At 38.7% G+C, this 19217-nt stretch overlaps 1 protein-coding gene across 4 annotated transcripts in view; it reads left to right on the forward strand.

Annotated features, from left to right (window-relative positions):
• Window positions 1–16818, forward strand: part of SSX2IP (SSX family member 2 interacting protein) — a 34690-nt gene extending 17872 nt beyond the window's left edge. For 3 of the 4 annotated variants that reach the window (XM_003784191.3, XM_023509850.1, XM_023509849.1), the window contains 9 exons: window positions 917–1052; window positions 3188–3263; window positions 3343–3520; window positions 6662–6812; window positions 8472–8608; window positions 8952–9125; window positions 11199–11313; window positions 11697–11862; window positions 15216–16818. In XM_003784191.3, coding sequence (XP_003784239.1) covers window positions 917–1052; window positions 3188–3263; window positions 3343–3520; window positions 6662–6812; window positions 8472–8608; window positions 8952–9125; window positions 11199–11313; window positions 11697–11862; window positions 15216–15390 — 1308 coding nt within the window. In that variant the 3' untranslated portion in view covers window positions 15391–16818. The remainder of the gene's footprint in view (window positions 1–916; window positions 1053–3187; window positions 3264–3342; window positions 3521–6661; window positions 6813–8471; window positions 8609–8951; window positions 9126–11198; window positions 11314–11696; window positions 11863–15215) is intronic. The other variant, XM_012801763.2, reaches the window with a different exon arrangement.
• Window positions 16819–19217: the final 2399 nt, after the last annotated feature.

The following is a 19217-nucleotide window of genomic DNA, read 5'->3' on the forward strand; positions in this document are numbered from 1 at the left end:
GGCTTAAGCGAGTCTCCTGCCTCAGCCTCCCAAGTAGCTGGGACTACAGGCGCCTGCCACAACGCCTGGCCATTTTTTGGTTGCAGCCATCTTTGTTGTTTGGCAGGCCCGTGCTGGGGATTAGAACCTGCCACCTTAGGTGTATGTGGCTGGCGCCTTAGCCGCTTGAGCCACAGGCGCCGAGCCGGTAATTCATATCTTAACCATAAGGTTACTGAAGCAAATCTCCTTGAATTATTTAACAGGAAATTTTGACTCAATCTGTTGATTACACTTAAATGGTTTGAATATAGTTCATCCTTGATGGGGATTAAGTTAATCGTGTTAATCTCTAGCAGGGATTGAGAGCGGCTATATAGACAGAACATAGCCGCCTGAGAAGCCATAGCAGATATGATCTTTGAACAGCAGTGCCTGGCACATAGTAGGTACTCAGCAAATATTTGAAATGGATTCTGTCTACAGTTTGGACTTACTCTTATTTGACAATTGATTTTGAGAAAAATGAGCCTGTTTCCCTAATGCTGTCTGCCTCAGGCTAAAATCTTTTCACAGATTAATAAGAAGTAAAGACATCTCAAGTCAGCAGAATGAAGCAGTCACAAAAAATGACCAGATAAATTCTGTTTATTTCAGATGAATATTTAATTATTTTAATACTTCCATAGGAAGGTCCGGATCTTAAATTATCAGAGTCTGTATGTAAGGTAAAGGGCATAGAACATAATTTAGAAGTTAACACTTCTGGAATTTTCAGAATTAAAAAATAAAAACTTGATGTGATTCAGTGGTTACAGAGAAGAAGGAATCATTCCGGAACTTGAAAGCTATTATATATGAATGCTCACGTCTTGTTCTCTTGAATTTGTAAATTTTAACCAGGTTCATAATCCTCATGGAAAATGGGTTTTTTTAGGTGCAAAAATTACAGAATATAATTGCAAGTCGAGCTACTCAGTATAATCATGATATGAAGAGAAAAGAGCGTGAATATAATAAACTGAAAGAACGTCTACATCAACTTGTTATGAACAAGAAGGATAAAAAAATAGGTAAGCAGTTGGCAACAATGCAGCTAAGGGAATAAATAAGCTCATGTTACACCAAGAAATAAAAGGATTGAGCACTTACTCGTGAAGTGTTAGTTTCATGCTCTATGCACTGATTTTTAGATGGTGTATGGTTGTTCATATAAACTAAAACTTTAGACATTTCTAGACAGTGAAGTGAGTCATTCTGCTTTGCTTCATGATTGCATGTATTTTCTAACATGACAGGTGCAGGATAATTCCTAGAGAAAAACTAAGCCACAGGACACTCTAATCTTCCATGGCAAGGGACTGACAGTATTAAAAATCAAGATTGCTTTCTAAGTGTCAAAACTAGTGTGATTTTAGAGTCAACATCATAAAATTGTTCTTCAGAGCAAATCACTTGTCAGTTTGAGCTCCCTTAAATAAGTGGGGTGTGCATTTTTGAAGTAGTTAGAAGGATAGACTGTAAAAGTTATGCAGATTTGTGTGTTTAAGGTATACTTTTTTGAAAAGTTTAATTTACAACTATTTCCTATAGGTAATGTGTGAAATTTTAAGAATATAGTACTGATTAAAATGTAAAGCTATATACAGAAAAAGTAGAGTTATGCATTAAGTTTTGATGGCCTGGTATAACTTAGAGAATAAGAAGTCTGTGTTTAGCTGGGCATGGTGGGCTCATGCCTATAAGACTAAGCACTCTGGGAGGCTGAGGATGGAGAATTGCTTGAGTTTACAAGCTCAAGACTGGCCAGGACAAGGGCAAGACTCTGTCTCCACAAAACATTTAAAAACCCGGCTGGGTTGTCATATGCACCCTGTTGTCCTGAAGCAAGAGGATCCCTGGAGCCCAGGAGTCGGAGGTAGCTGTAAACTGTGATGGTGTCACTGCATTCCACGCAGGGAGACAAAGTGAGACTCTGTCTCAACAACGACAACAAAAAAGGAATCTGTTTATTGAAGAATAGTTTCCTGTGGATTATAGGCAGTCCTGTAACGTACATCATACAGTAATACCGCTAAACTGTCTGCCCCAAACTGAACATGGTCTCAGCTGTAGCTAGTGAGCTTGTGGTTCACGCTGTCACATGGCAGGCTCTGCCTGCTGTCAACAGCAATTCAGAGTTGATTACATCTCTGTCATTCTATACAGCAAAGCTGTTGCAGGTATTTGAATATTTTATTTTAACAATTACTGGAAAATGGAAAGTGAATGTGTCTTAATAGGTAGTTAAGACACCATTGGAAATCTTAGAATTCTAAGTTGATAAACCTTACTTGTTTGGACTTGGTTTTTGATGTTGGTTAGCTTGATGTTCATGAAGCAAAGAAAAATTAAAAGCAGGATGGAATGCTGAAAGTATAAAATGTAGCCTTTAATTAGAGAGGTTAATTAAGGATTGAATTAACTCTGGAAACAGAGCCCTTACATTATAGAGGTTTTTGCTGTTTTCTGGCCCAAAGCCAATTGGAAGTGACAGTTTGATAATGATTTTATTAATGCTAAAATTATAGTAACTTATGCCAAATGTTTGCATCTCCATCAAAGGCAGGAGAGACATTAGTACTGTCAAGAGTTTTTCTCCTTTGGTGATGATGATGGTGTTAATGTTAACAGGGTGTGGCAAACTTTATTGGTACAGGTCCACATACTAAGCATTTTTGGTTCTGTGGGATGTACAAGTCTGTGGCACCTACTTGTCTTTCCCATAGTTTGGAAAAAGTAGCCGTAGACAATAAACAAATAATGAGCATGGCTGTGCTCCAATAAAGTTTTATTTACAAAATCAGGCAGCTGGCCTGTATGCCTTAGTTTGCCAACCCCTGCTAATGAAATTAATAATTATAAAATAACATTTAGGTATTTAACTGTGTGCTGGGTACAAGGTTCATCCCTACTGTGTTAAGTGCTTTAACAGTTTTCACAACACTTTGGTTTCATTATTCTTACCATGTCAAGTGAATGAATAGGCTTAGCAGTTAAATCACTTGTCAAGATCTCACGGCTTACAAGTAGTGGAACTAGAACTTGAACTCTAACCTTTACACCAAACTCACTAATGTCTCTCATTGTGTATAGAGTATTTTAGGACTTTAAACACTTAAATATGAATGGTAAGAATTGGTTTTGTTTTGTGTATTTGTGTTTGTAGCTATGGATGTTTTAAATTATGTGGGAAGAGCTGATGGAAAAAGAGGCTCCTGGAGGACTGGGAAAACTGAAGCCAGGTAAGGTCCAGTGTGAAGTGATACATTTGAGCACTTTGCTTCCGAGGCTGCCTTTTCATACTGACAGTCTCTTTCTCAGGAATGAAGACGAAATGTATAAAATTCTCTTGAACGATTATGAATGTCGTCAGAAGCAAATCCTAATGGAAAATGCGGAACTTAAGAAGGTTCTTCAGCAGATGAAAAAGGAAATGATTTCCCTTCTTTCTCCCCAAAAGAAGAAACCTAGAGAAAGAGCAGACGATAGTGCTGGGACTGTGAGTGGCTCTTTCCTCTTTTATACAGTCTTCAGATTGTTAATTAGAGCTGGTAAAAAACACCCGCTCGGTATTCTCAGTGGGGACACGCGTTTAAATAGGAGGCTCCCTGCTGCACTACCCCCAGTCACTGTGACAACCTGAAATGCGTCCCTGTGTGTTTTCGGACATGCTCTGGGAGATGATGGAGATGATTTTCCAGGGACTTAGTCTGTGCCAAGCATTGTGATAAACACTTTGTAAACATTGTCTCATTTCATAACATTTTTATAATACCTGAGAAATTATTTCAAATATTATACTTTGATGATTTAGAATGAGATACTATAATTATACCAATTTTATAGATGGGGAAACTAAGGCCCAGCAGTTAGTAGCCCAGCACCACACATGACAGAACTGGGATTTGAGCCCAGTCTGTCTGACACCAGAGCTAGTGGTTGTAATCACTTTGCAGACATCCTTTCAAAAGTATTGTGTGCTCTGCTTTCCAGAGTGAAACTTCTCTTAACTTTGGGAACCAAATAGTCGTTCAGTCCATAAATTTATTCTAGTCCCTGGAAAGAAAAACCTAAAAAGATAATGATTTTTTCACCCTCAAGAAGCTCTTCTTGGGAGAGACGGGCATGTGGACAATTGATTATCACACATTTTGGGTGCTGTCATAGGGTGGTGCAACGTACAAAATGGAACAGTTACTGTGGCAATCAAAGGAGACATCTGAGAAAGTCACATTTGGGCTAGTTCCTTAAAAACTGGTGTTTTTGAGGTAGAAAACATGGGGAAAGCATTTGACGTGGGGGAGTAATATGCAGAGGTCTAGAAAAAGTGGGATAATGATAAAAAGTTCAGTCTCCTTAATTGCTTTGCGTGTAAGTTTAAAATCTGGATTTTAGCGCATTCACTTTAGTGATTAAAATCTGAAAATAACAATGTTACTAGAAAACGCTAATTATCAGCAAGTCACCGGAATTTGTTTTTTAACCCTACACGAGGATTCTTTATTCTGATAATTCCGACTAATCAGTCCATCCTACCTCCAACTGTTTATTTTTTTCTTTAAAACATTTTAAAGAATATTACTTGATTATTTCTTCATTCTCTCCAGTTTGGGGCCTGCTTGCCGTCTTGTCTTTAAACTTGTCTCCCCCGCTCTGTCCTCTCTAGTCAGTTCTCCACATGCCCAGACCCTCTTCAGGGTTGGCATAGTCCTGTTCCTCCTGCTGCATCCTCAGTTCTTGGTCCAACTTTTACTAACGTCTCATTACAGTCAGCGAAAGGTACGAGATCTTTCTCAGATGATTACATTTTCCTCACCCCCATTTCTCAGCTGGTGGGTAGTATCCTATATAATTCTTCACAATTCAGTGTTTACATTTGGAGGAAGACTACATATTCTTTTTTTTTTTTTAATGAAAATGTGTTTATTATTAGGTAGCACACAGTTGACCCTTATTCTTTTATTGAATGGGATAATCTCTGCCTTTCAAATAGAGTGTTAAGTTATTTACAGTTGGTGTAATTTTTTTTTTTTTTTTTTTTGAGATGGAGCCTCAAGCTATCCCCCTGGGTAGTGTGCCATGGCATCACAGCTCATAGCAACCTCCAACTCCTGGGCTCAAGCGAGTCTTCTGCTTCAGCCTCCCAAGTAGCTGGGACCACAGGCGCCTGCCACAACGCCTGGCCATTTTTTGGTTGCAGCCATCATTGTTGTTTGGCGGGCCCGGTCTGGATTTGAACCCGCCACCTTAGGTGTATGTGGCTGGTGCCTTAGCTGCTTGAGCCACAGGTGCCGAGCTGATTCGGTGTAATTTTTGATGTAGTCTTTTTTTTTTTTTTTTTTTTTTAGAGACAGGGTTTCACTTTAATGCCCTCGGTAGAGTGCTGTGGTGTCACAGCTCACAGCAACCTCCAACTCCTGGGCTTAGGCGATTCTCTTGCCTCAACCTCCCAAGTAGCTTGGGACTACAGGCACCTGCCACAATGCCTGGCTATTTTTTTGTTGTTTGACCAGGGCTGGGTTCAAACCCGCCACCCTCAGTATATGGGACTGGTGCCCTACCCACTGAGCCACAGGCACTGCCTCAATGTAGTTTTTTTTTTTTAATTGTTTCAGGTTAGTTGAGGGTATAGTGAATTATGTTACATTGTTTGTATTTGTTAAGTAAAGCCCCTCTTATAATTATGTCCTGTCCCCCAGAGGTGTGCCATACACCCTAACGTTGTGCCCGTTAAGATGGAGCACACTCATCCCCCCCCTCCCCCTCCCTCACCCCCACCTTGATTGATTTGAGTTTCCCTCTTATGTGGGTATGTGTTACCATCTACTGGCTTCATATTAGAATTGAGTGCATTGGATGGAATACCAATTTCTTAGGTTTTTTCTTCTTTTTTTCCCAGCAATATTTTTATTGTTCAAGTTAGGAAGATCTCTCTCTCTACCTTCCTGGATGCTAATAACAAAAAACAAATTGGGGATATTTTCTGTAGTTGCAGGTTACTATGACATATTTACATTTTTGTGTTGGTTCCCTGTGTTCTTTATCCTACTTTCATTCTGTATGATTAGATATCAATAAAGTTTGCTGCATTTTCTTGTGATTTCTTGTCTTGGTAGAATACAAAGAAAAATATCTTTGCTTGCATAAAGATTTTATATGAGGAGAATAGGATTAGCAGTTGCTTTGGCTTTGGAGATGACTTCACAGGTTCATTTCTTCAAGCAGCCTGGGATTAGAACAAGTTGATCTAACTTCGAATCTCAGTTCTGCCTCTTGGCTGTGTGATGGCTACTTCTCTAAGCCTCCGTCTTCCCACTCTGTAGCAGGATTGGAGGAATAAATGTCAGGTGAAAGCATCTAATACAGCACTAGATACGTGGTAACTTCAAACAGCTCCGTGACTCGTCACCAGCTATAATCGCATTCAAATTCAGGTTTGGAGAGACCTGAATTGGGGAGTTTCTGTCTTCAATGTTAGTTACTTTTCTCAGGCTGTTCATGTTAATACTGGGCGGTGGGTGAGAGACAGCAGGGAAGGGCTGCTGAGATGCTCCCTGGTGAGCAAGCTGATGCCTGCTGCCTGCGAGTCTAAAGCTCTCTGAGGATGCCGGTCTCCCTCTTCATCTCTCACCACTTGTAGGTTATCTCCGATGCTGAGGAGGATGCCGGGGAGCTGAATAGGGACAGTGTGTGGGACCTTTCCTGTGAGACGGTGAGAGAGCAGCTTACAAACAGCATCAGAAAACAGTGGAGAATTTTAAAAAGTCATGTTGAAAAACTTGATAACCAAGGTAACTACTGCTTCAAGGCATGTGAGATGAGTTGTGACACTTCTGAAGCTGTTCATTTTCAGTCGGTTAAAAAGTCACCCTATGGGTTCACACCAGAAGTACAGTAGCTTAGTTTGGTGGTTTGCAAGCAAGATTTTGCCTGTTTAGATGTGAAGTGTGATCCTCACTTTGAAAAGAGGATAACGGGCAGTGCCCATGGATCTGTGGATAGGGTGCCGGCCACATACACCCAGGCTGGTGGGTTCAAAACCGGCCCGGGCCAGCTAAACCAACAATGACAACTGCAACAACAACAACAAAAATAGCCAAGTGTAGGGGACGACTGTAGTCCCAGCTATTTGGGAAGCTGAGGCAAGAGAATTGCTTAAGCCCAAAAGTTTGAGATTGCTGTGAGCTGAGAAGCTATGGCACTCTACCGAGGGTGACATAGTGAGACTCTGTCTCAAAAAAAAGAAAAGAGGGCGTCCTATGTCTGTCAACTGCAAATGCACTGCACAGTTCAGTAATGACAACAGAGTCTCTAACGCTCAATCTTGAAAAGCAGGAAACATTCATCATAATATTAGTAGAGATATGAACCTTTTCTCATTTCCCAGGAAAATTATTAGGAAGCCTGCATACTACTGGCTTCCTAACAATTCCTTTAAAATTATTTTCAGAGTAATAGATGGGCAATGTGAACTATCAGTTAGGAAGTAATAAAGTAGAGTATCCAAGTCCCTGGTCCCCATACATAGTGATCATTTGGTGCATATCTTTCCAGATCTTTATAGATCTGTAAAATGTTTATTTAAAAATAAAAATTAAATATTACATATTTAATGTTTCTTCAGTGTTTTCACTTAACAGGGGTATTATTTTAGACATTCTTTGTCTTCATAGATCTACACTGATTAATAGATTCTTAATTTATATTAAAGTTTGCCTGCTTTCGAATCAGGAGAATTAAGGTTTCTGCTAGTAAATGAAGTCTATTTAAAGAAAATTTAGCTGTCAAAATCATGAACTCATTCCATTATCTTAAATAGTAAAGAGCAACCAACCAGCAGAATTATTACAGTATTATTATAGTAGAATAGTGTAGTATTGTAGTATAAATGAACGTACATCAGATTTTATTTGAAGCATTGTTGTTGGTAAATGGCAAGTATGTTTGGCCTTCATATTTGTTGAATTGATTAATAACATGTGACAGCAGGGTTTGTAGCACTTCATTGATCTTTGAAGAAATGTCAACAAGATCAAGGGTTACGAATTGTCAACAAGATCAAGGGTTATAAATTTTTTTTCTATTATATGAATATAGCCACATCCTCTGTTCTTAATTAGAGCCTATTCTTGAATCAGTGTGTACAAATTAAATGTTGGCAATAGAGTTCTGTTGGTAAGCATTTCATTTGGTGTTAAAAATCTGACAAGTTCATGGTTGTTGTGAACTCCTGATAGTTACTTGGTTCTTTAAAAATTTTTCATAGTGTTGAAATAACAAATTTAATTTATTATAGCTTAATGAAATTTTAAAAGGCCCAAGGAAATTGCCTTTTTGAAAACCTGTGAGATTCAAGTTTTGAGAGCCTTAGTTTTTAAACATATGACTCAAAACACCATAAACTAAATAGCGGCTGTAAAACCCATGTCGACTTACTGGATTTTTGTTAGTTTCAAAGGTACATTTGGACGGTCTTAATGACGAAGACGTAATCTCACGACACGACCACGAACAAGAAACCGAAAAACTTGAGTTAGAAATTCAGCAATGTAAAGAAATGATTAAAACTCAGCAGCAGCTTTTACAGGTAAAGGCAAATTACCTTTTAAAGTGTTCTCCTCTATGAAAGGCCAGAATTTTGCTGAATCTTACCCGATTTGTGTTCCTTTATTTCATAAAGTCTACAGTATTTGACAATTTCCCGGTCTGTTTCCTGCTGACAGATACGTCACATGGCATTCCTTGAACAGTCCATGCTTGGCTAGTTGGGATAGTAGCATTTGGGAATGGAGACTCCTTGTTCAACTTTCTGATTCTTCTTAATTTCTGTTCTTGCCCTGAAGTTTGACCGGCCTTCCCTTGCTTTCATTTCTACTTGTTGGAGGGTTGCAGGGACCCTCTGGGACTTACTGTGTTTTAAAATTTGATAGCAGCAGCTGGCGACTGCGTGTGATGATGATACCACTTCACTGATACGAGACTGTTATTTGTTGGAAGAAAAGGAACGTCTCAAAGAAGAATGGGCCCTTTTTAAAGAGCAAAAAAAGAATTTTGAGAGAGAAAGACGAAGCTTTACAGAAGCTGCTATTCGCCTGGGATTGGAGGTATTTTATACAGTTGTAGCGCTTTTGAAAATTTAGTGGGTTTTTAGGCCTATTTAAATGCTTCTACGTTCTGCTTTTAATTGTTTCTCTTTTTTTTCCCCAAATTATTTTACTGTTGGTGAGCTCATAAATAACTTGAAAGGGAGACCGAACATATAGAATGATACATACCACTTATACCGTGTTTTAAAATTTAACTGTTTTACCTTCTTGAAAATAGTGCATTAGCAATAGACATTCTGAATTCTGGAACATCCTGAAATATATTCATACTTGATTTGTTTGGCTGGGTATAGAGTTTAGCTTCCAACTTTTTCCCTCAAGTCTTTGAATTGTCCATTTCTTCCTGTGTTTGGTTTTAAGAGGGCTGATTGTAATATAACCTGCATTACTATGTAAATAATGCTGTGTTTTGGTTTTGGTCCTTTCTCTCTGGAAGTTTTTGGTATTTTTCCACTCGTAAAGTCTGAAATTTAACCCAGAATGTATCTAGATAATTCCTTTCAGCCTGAAGATTCTATGCTTTTTTCAGTTTAGGAAAATTTTCGTCTCTATTATTTTATCGTTTAAGTTGAATTAGACGAATGTTTGGTCTTCTAAATATATCTGTAATTGACTTTGGGTTCTAAGTTCTGGGATATTCTCTTAATTTTACCTCATAGATCACCACACTGATCTGCAGGGACAATTTTGGTATGCATTTCAGCCACTGAGTTTTTATTTTGGAATTTATCTTTTAAATACGTTTAATGTAGCATCATGCTGATTTATAGATGTGTATTAATCTGATTATGTGAGGATTTTTTAAAAAGGTTTCTTCATCTCTTGAATTATTTGCTAGCCCCAGTCGGTTATCTTTTTTCTCTTACGCTGTCAGTTTTCTTCCAGAGTCTGGTGATGCGTGAGTGTGTGTTAATGTATATGAATGAAACTCTGTTGTTTTAAGCAGCTGGCCTAGATTTCCGCCACGATTGTGAAAGTCTGCTTCATCACTAGCTTTCTTCCTCAGGAAACAGCAGTTCGCTGCAGCCTTTGCTCCTGTCCATGGGACCCCCTCTGTTTCTGAGGCACATCCCCCACACTCCTGCAGGATACTCTGGCTGCGTGGCATGTCACTCCCGGCTGCCTGTGCCTTTCTCTGCATGAGGACCTCTCTGCCTGCACTTGCTGGGAACAGTAGGAGCAGGGGATTGGGAAGGAAAGCTGAAAGAAATGAGCACTGAGGGAGAATTTAGTTTGGGAGTCCTCAGCCATTCAGAAGAGGGGCAGAGTTTGACACAGCCTGCGTATATCCCTTGTGGTTTAGTGGTGGTGGCCACAGAGACTGGTAGGTGGCTAAAGAATGAGAGAACTGTGTGATGAAGTTCTGTGTCCTTTGGTTCAGGTGATTAATTTGCAAGGTAGCAGGGCATTTTTCTATCGTCCGTAGTTTTATATGTGTGATGATCTGCATGTTCAGAAATTACGCTGATGTTGTTTTTTTCGCATTGTCCATTTGAACGTATTCACAATTATGAAAATAGTGATTGTGGGTTTATTACATAAAAGAGATGAATTTTTATTTTTCAAACATAACTTTCTTTTTTATTTTGGATCACTATGAAGGTACACATGATTAGGTTACGTTGTTTGCATTTGTAAGGTGAAGTCTGAGTCGCAGTAGAGTCCTTTCTCCAGATGCTCCATACACCCCTACATTGTACCCATTAGGTAGGAACTTACTGCTCCGCCCCAGTCCTCCTCCTTGAGTTTAATTGTGTTTCTCTCCTGTGTGGACCGGTAGAGTTATTGACCTGTTCGTTTCAATGTAGTATTGGGTACGGAGGTGCTTGCATTTGATTTCTAGAGATAACTTTACTTAGGAGAATGTTGTCCAACCCCATCCAGGTAAATACAAAATACATATAATTTTCTTAATTGAAATTTCTCTTAGTCTTTTTAAGTCAATTCATTTAGCATAAGAAGTACGTACAGATAACCAGAGACCAGGTAGCTGGAGAAGTCATGTGAAATGTCAACTGTGTGGATGCTGAAATACTGATCATTATTTCTTTGGTTTGTTTGTTGTGGTAGAGAAAGGCATTTGAAGAAGAAAGAGCCAGTTGGTTAAAGCAGCAGTTTTTAAATATGACTACCTTTGACCACCAGAACTCAGAAAATGTGAAAATTTTCAGTGCCTTCTCAGGAAGTGAGTACTTCATAACCTCTGAGCTGAACATGCATGCAAATAAAATACTATTAAGTATTAATATAAAACTTCAGATGTCACCAATAAGGGCTCTCTAATAGGAACTAAAAATCAACTTTAATATTTTAGTTATTCAGAGTGGGGGTGAGAAGTGTACTATGTATACCAAGAGTAACTTCTGTTGTGAATGATTTTTTGAAAATTTACAATCTGGAAATATTTTTAAAACTAGATCCTGACTAATGTTTGTGGGGCGTGCAACCCAGACGATAACAGTGTGCTCTTCTACTTCACGCCCGGGTATGAATGAATCATCCTGGTTAATTACCTTCACTTTTTCAACCTCACCATATGTACTTTGTCCTTTTCTTTTTTAAAAACAGGTTCTGATCAGGACAATCTTGGAGTACACTCGAGGCAGCGGCTAAAGAAGCCTCACAGTGTGCCTAATGGCTCTCCAGTTTGCACATCTAAACTCACCAAGTCTCTTCCTGCTTCACCTTCTACTTCAGACTTTGGCCAGACACGCTCCTGTGTATCCAAACACAGGTATCTGCCTACATGTGACCTCTTCATATATTTGTAAAAATTGTCAGAGTGGCACTGCTAAGGGAAAATCGGCCTACGTGTAGCATTAGCAACAGTAGACGTCTAGGGGGGAGCAATTTAGTAGATTGATGTATCCATTCTGCAGGTATTTATTATGTCCAGTACATCTAGGCCTTGTGCTAGCGGCTGGGAATACAGTAGCAAGGGGGACATCTGTGGCCCCTGTCCTCTTAGAGCTAAGTCATACATGTGTCTTTTTATTTCACATTTGAAATATAGTCTTATTTACAGGAGTTACTTAATATTTTAAGTATTTTAATTGTCTTATGCAGTAATATATTGTTTTGACAGTTGAGAGTACATATTTTAAAGTTTCTTCTGGTGTGCCCATTTCATTGGTATTGAAAGGCAGAGAACTGAGAAAAGCCTGGGTAGGCTTTTAGGATGTCACTATTAAAAAAGGTTGCTCCCCCCTCCAGGAAACCCATACACTGCTCTTAATTGCTGTATTTTAGTTACTGTTCTGAGATACTATCAATACTCTGTCTCAGAGCCTCGTCCAAGATTAACTTTGAGTTAAGCAGAGGAAGTAGGTAGAGCATTCTTAGTGAGACAGAGAGGACTAGAAAAGATCAAAGGGGCAAGCTGGAAAGTGGGTAGTCATCTCTTTCCTCCTTATTAAGCAGGTGATGGAGGCCTTAGAAGGCAAGACTCAGAGCTGCAGCAGACTTGGCCAGTGATAGAGACTGGTGTGGAACCAAGAATTGAAGAAGCCGGCTGGCCCTTGGGCCAAGAATTGTTAAATGGATGGATTTTAAAATAAGAAGTGAAGCTTTTTAAAGGAAGAGAATAAGACACTGTAATTGATAGTTGACTTTTAAAAGATGGGGAGATTCTGACTCCAAGTGAACATTACAGGTCAACAAAGAGAGAAAGGGCATGCTAGGCTCATGTTGGACCCCTGAGGTAGGACACACCTGGTGTGTTGCAGCCCCTGGTGGAGCGAGGGAGCGAGCAAGACCAGGAGGTGTGATGAGGTCGCCATGAGGACAGAGAGATGAAGGAGTGGAAATATGTGCTCCTGTCGGGAGAGTCAGGCCCTGAGCCCCCGCGTCCCCATCACTCAGGTTCAGCAGCTGTTAACTCGTGATCCGTGTTGTTCATCTGTAACCCTGCCCTGCTTACATCCACCCCTGCACACGTTTGGAATTTCATTTGTAAAATGTTTTAGTCCGTAGGTCACTTGTTTAAAGGGCAGTGGAAAAGCCTTTGAGAGTTTTAAGCAGCAAAGTAAAAAAAAAAAGCTAAGTTTTAGAAATCTGTTTCATTGTGTGGAAAATAGGTTGTAGGAGTCAGTAATATAACAGGAGATGACGTTCCTGGAGTTGGAGTGAGAGATGGTAGCAGTCGGACTGGGGTCGTAGTGTGAAGGTAAAAGTGGGATTTGGGATATATTTTGAAATGAGACATACATGATTATGTTTCAATTATGGATTGAACGGGGGAAGTAAAAGTTTTTTAAATTTAGAGTCAAAAGATGATATGTAAGCATAGAAGTATTTTCTTAACATTTCTATGTATGTTACTAAAATGTCCAAATTTGACCCGTCAGGACTATCTACATAGACAGAGACACAGATTCTGTCACATTCACAAATAATGCATTTTATACCCAAAAGCCAGCATAACAGACAACAGTTATTTTTATATTTTAAATTTTTACCTTTTTAGGTAATTGTTTTTCATTATTAAATATTTGATATGAATATTTTTTGAAGGCATTTTGTTTTGCTCAGAAAAGTTCAGCCTAGGGTTTTGTGAGGTAAGTGTCAGTATATTTAAATACCTGGTCCATTGTAAATTAGTCATAGGCTATAAAAATCAAAATACATGTATGGCCAGGTATGGTGGCTCACACCTATAGTACTAGCACTGCGGGAGGCTAAAGTGGAAGGATCATTTGGGGCCAGGAATCCAAGACCAGCCTCGGCAGCATAGCCAGGTCCCGTCTGTATAAGAGAATTTTTAAAAGTTAGCCAGGTGTAGTGGAAGGTGCTTACATGTAGTCCCAGCTACTGGGGAGGCTGAGCCAGGAGGATCAGTTGAGCCCACGAATTGAGGATGTTGTGAGCTGTGATCACACCACTGTACTGTAGCCTGGGTGACAGCAAGATTCTGACTTGGGGGAAAAAAGGTACATTTACATATATTTGTATAAGTAAACAAATGCATTATAAAAAGCTTTTCTGTTTCTGGTATTCTGAATGCTCCCCTAAACACCATCATTGGCATAGAAACAGAACTTTGGAGCTTAGAGGAACTGTTAAGCTGTTCATTGTACTGTCTTCTGAGAATAAAACAAAAGTTATTACATAATAGAGAACTTTGACATGGTTCGTGAAATTTTAGATAATTTGGTAAATTTGGATCTCTTGCTCCTGAAGTACTTTGTAATAAAAGATTATAGAAAATTAAAGCAAAGTAATTGGGAATATTTGTAACTAATTTCTACAATGTTCTCATTGCTCCTTTATTATAGAATGGAATTTTACAAAAAGGTTGTGCCTTGGATTCCATGCAAAGAAACTTATGTCCTAAGTTACTTACAGAACTTAGTTGGAATCACTGATCTTGTCTGATAGGGCTCTGAAGTACAGGGATTCTGAGGACTGAATTATTTTAAGCAAGTTCCTTTTTTTTTTTTTTTAAGTATTGGTAAATAAATATAAGTAAAATTAGGTTTTTATTTTAGAAAGATTTTAGAATTAAAAGCAATTTAATGAAGATTGCTGTATTATGATTTGTTCACATTAGTAAACAAAATCATAAATATACATTTTGAAAAGTTTTTGTCAGTTCAGTTGATAAAAAAATATTATGCACCCTCTCAGCTCCATAGATTTTAAAGTTATTGAGGCTAGCTGCACCAAAACCATCTGGCATCAGAGTCGTCCCTTAACTGCTTTTATTGGTACTCATTAAATATCTGGATGGGTGGATGGAGGAAAGCGTGCATGAACAAATGGACAAGCCAAGAAAGAGGCCAGAGAGATTATTAGAAAAATAGTGGCCGAGGCATGGGACACAGGGAGCATTAGCTTTCAGAACCCACACGTTCTGGGCACCATGTTTCAAGGGAGACTAAAGGGATAAATGAGGTTAACAGATGGGTAGATAAGGTAAAGGTCATAAATTAGGCCACGTTGAAACACTTTTCTTGAATGTTTGATCATTGGGTCCTCAAAATTCACTTAGCACAGGACATGGCGGTGGTAGACTTTAGACATTCAGGCATAGCTTAAGTATAAAAGAAAAAGGCAATGACTAGGATCTTTCCTTAATTTCCTTGACAGTTCAATCAACATGCTGAATATAGCTCCTGAAGAAACCCAACCTAGTCAGGTTGGAAGGGAATGTACAAATCAGAAATGGAGTGTGGCGTCCAGACGCGGATCACAGGAAGGCGGCCACGGTGGATGCTCTTTGACCTACACAAATTCTCATGTAGAAAAAGATGACTTACCTTAGACATGTGGACTGCAGTTTTTTTGGTCAACACATTCATCAAATTTCACACATAAGTTAAAACAGGGTGTGTCATAAAGTCATTTCTATCTAATAATTTATGATGGTCTGAGTTGTTTGTTTGGACTTCCCTGTCTTCCCCCAAAGAACTGAAATGTTAAATCTATTTAAAAGGATATGAAAAGCTTTGGATATGTATTTTCAGTAACAGAAGCATCTGGTTCTGTGAATAAAGGAATGTATAGATGTTTGGATGGAAACAAAAGCACTAGAATGAGTTTCCTCTTAGAGGTATTAAAAATAGCACTTTTAGGAAACTGATTATTGTAAATGTTTAATCCTTGTCTCAGATATAGTTGGCATCGGAAGTTTAGCCTTTACTTGAATGTATACTGTAGATTTTTAACAAAGCAAGTTCTATATTTATTATGTTTAGTGTGATTTGAAATTACCTCTTTCATATGTTTAAATAAAAGTGAAATTTATGTATGTTTTGTACATAGATATACATGATTATGTTTGAGGCTTTAAGATTTAAAAGTTTCACACCACCATAAGTATAGTATTTCCTGCCAATACACGATTTTTTTAGTGTTATTCCGTTTACAGATGTATTAGGACCATTGCCACATTTAAGAATTTTTTAAATACATCTGGGCAATAAATATTCAAAGCTATTCCATGAAGCCTAGTTCTTTAGATAATCAACATTACTAATACACATTTTTGAGATTTTTACGGCATTAGATTTTTATTTTATATATGTAGGATATTATAATTTTTAAAAGGACTATTGGTGATAAAGTAATAGGGCAGAACAACAAAAGTACCTTTGAATAAAACAATTTAAGAAGATTGGTTTAAGATATTTGAGTGATAGAAGATATTTAAGCTATCTAGATGGTGATATTTTCCTTACCAGATGGGTACTAGTACAGTAATATTCTGTACCAGCGAGGGCTTTGTATCATTGCCCATAATTTTTAAGTAACTTTTTAATGAGATGTTTACCACGAATGATAAATAGGACAGTGTAAAAGCACTGAATTTTATAATTCAGATACGATGATGTTCTGGACAAACGTCTGTTGTTTCATTTTCAGAACAATCTTAGGCTCTTTCCCGTCTCCGTAAGAATGTTTCTGATTGCATGTTTCTTCATGAAAGTATGTTGTTACTGGCAATCGTAATAATAGGTAGAGGCCCAGCTGTCCCCCAGGATTTTCATCACAAAGCTTTAAGTGCCTACCCCGCTTGTCCCTGTACATAGAAGCCTGCACAGATCCGGTCCCTGCTAGGTAGGTATTGCAACGTAGGTCCATCTGCCGTCTGCTTTTCCAGCAGTTCAGCCACTTACATATACTCCCCCATTTGTAGCTAGCCCATTTAAATTCATTGTTGTTACAAAAAATAAAGAGCGTATTTGTGTCATCCCTTCACTATGTATGACTCTGGAGTTGTGTAGCAGGAGCCATTTTTCCAGGCTGACAGGACGTCCTTAAGAGTATCTTGTGAGCATTAGTGAATGTACTCCTAACACAGTAACCATAAGTACAGCCCCCAAGAGCTAGCTTGCACACTAGTCACTAGAAGGCAGCTTGCACGCTAGTCACTCACTACCTTCAGTTTGATGCATGGTCACTTCCGGACTGCTTGAGATACTATAAATGGTACAAATTATTAGAAGTACTACCACCTTCCAAAAGAAGAACCCTGGCTGGGATATGATTTTGCTTTTACTTTTAAGCAATAACATGGTGAAAGGAAGATACTTAGAAATTTCAAATATGATCAGTGATAGATTTGTCAAGGATTTCTTTAACCCCCATGTTTTCCATGATGTACCTTGCCAGGAGTAAGCATACTAATTTTTCAAGAAAAGCACTTAACTTTAGGGAATACGGTATTTCACAACACGGATTTCTAGAAGGCAGCATCTTTTTTGTTGTTGTGGTTTTCCATCCTAAAGCAGGTTGAGTTCTCATACTGGAAAGAAAAGCTCCTTGAGATTTACTTTTAAGTCTAAGGTGTGAAAGAAACAGTTAAATTGAAAGCCAGGTTCATCGTACCTTTGGTATCTGCATAGATCTGCCGGAAGTTGTACATTTTCCTTAACTGCGTCACTTCGGTTTTGTGGTACATTCTAACTCCAAGATGATCTCCCATTGCCCTAGCCTTCCCAGAATTGTGGGATGGTTTCTGTGTTGGAAAACCCCGGCTCTGAAGACGAAACTGCTAAGATCTCGCCCCCTTTTCTAGGCATTTGCAGTGTACTAAGGACTCAGCTGTGCTGCGTCTCATACTAGCCGTGATTAGATGATGGAACTGCAGTGTCCTTCACTTTGAAAGTCCTCCTGATAAATAAGCATTTTGTTTATCAGTATGTAAATCTGAAATAATCTGTACCTCAAGTTTGTTTTCACCTGGCATACATTCATTTTGAATTTTCAAAGCATAAAAGTGGCAAAGACATTTTGAAATAAAAATTTTATTCACCACCCTTAAATGTCTGTATCGGCAATTTATGATGAAGAATTTAAGAATCAGTTATACCAGAAAAATCGTGACTAAAGTCTAACTTTAGTTCAGATTTTCATATGGATGATTAGATTATTGGATTTGCTGTTAAATTATTAGATTCACAGGACAGTCTACAGAAACTGTTCACTGCTTGATATAATTGAAATACTATGCTTATTTAGAAAGTTCTGTATTTGTTACATTCGTAACCATAATTCTTCATAGCTTGTGTTAACATAGTTTTTTATGGGAATATGCATTTTGTGGTGCGTAATAAGGAGAGAGCACCCTGTGAATCTAGTCTTGGCCGCCTCTGGTCGCCATTTGAAAGCTCCTGGGACCCCAGGAAGGCTTCTCAGTGTGTATGCCTGGAACACTTCAGAGTGAGCAAGACCCTTCTGTGACTGCCCTGTTGTGAAAATCTTCAAAGTATATTGCCCTTAATGTAAATTGCATTCTCATTTCTAGACTGTATCTAAAATAAGTATGGGTCACGAAAGCCTAGTAAATACACTTTTCCCAATGTTTGTCCTTTTTTCCAATCTTGTGATGAGCATTTGTGAATTATTAGCTGTAGGTCAAGGCATATTACTACTTTCCAATCCCTGGGGATAGGAAGACAAATTAGCACACTGTCTGCTATTGAGACTCTGAGCTGGGATGCTATTCACATGTTCCAGCTGTCCATAATATGTGTGGCCTGGTCACTCTCCGCGAGGGCCACATCCTTCTAGCAGTGGTGTGGCCAGGCTTCCAGTTAAAGAGTCTTGGCATTATTTCCTATGGGAAGTAACTGAGTACTGGTAATAGATCATTTTGCTATTTTTTTTTAATTTTACTCTTTTCTACGATCAAAATGTTGAGCTGCAAAGCAGTATAGGATTTCCTCCCCACATGGACGTGTTTTATTAGAAAAAGCATTTGCAAAGATTTTGGCTGTGGAGATAAGGGTAATGAAACAGGTTATTCTAGTCCTTTTTTAAAAAATACAGTGGGTTCCCCTCCCAAGTTGGAGCTAACTTAGTTTGGCATGGATACCGATTAAATTATTTGATTCATATAAAAACTTGCACTTGGCGGGTTCAAACTTGGCCCCAGTCAAACTGCAACAAAAAAATAGCCAGATGTTGTGGCAAGCGCATATAGTCCCAGCTACTTGGGAGGCTGAAGCAAGAGAATCGCCTAAGCCCAGGAGTTGGAAGTTGCTGTGAGCTGTGATGTCATAGCATTCTACCAAGGGTGACAAAGTGAGACTCTGTCTCTAAAAAAAAAAAAAAAGGCTCGGCGCCTGTGGCTCAAGTGGCTAAGAG

The sequence above is a fragment of the Otolemur garnettii genome, unplaced genomic scaffold, assembly GCF_000181295.1.
Source record: "Otolemur garnettii isolate 467f Iridium unplaced genomic scaffold, OtoGar3 scaffold00010, whole genome shotgun sequence".
Lineage (NCBI taxonomy): Eukaryota > Metazoa > Chordata > Mammalia > Primates > Galagidae > Otolemur > Otolemur garnettii.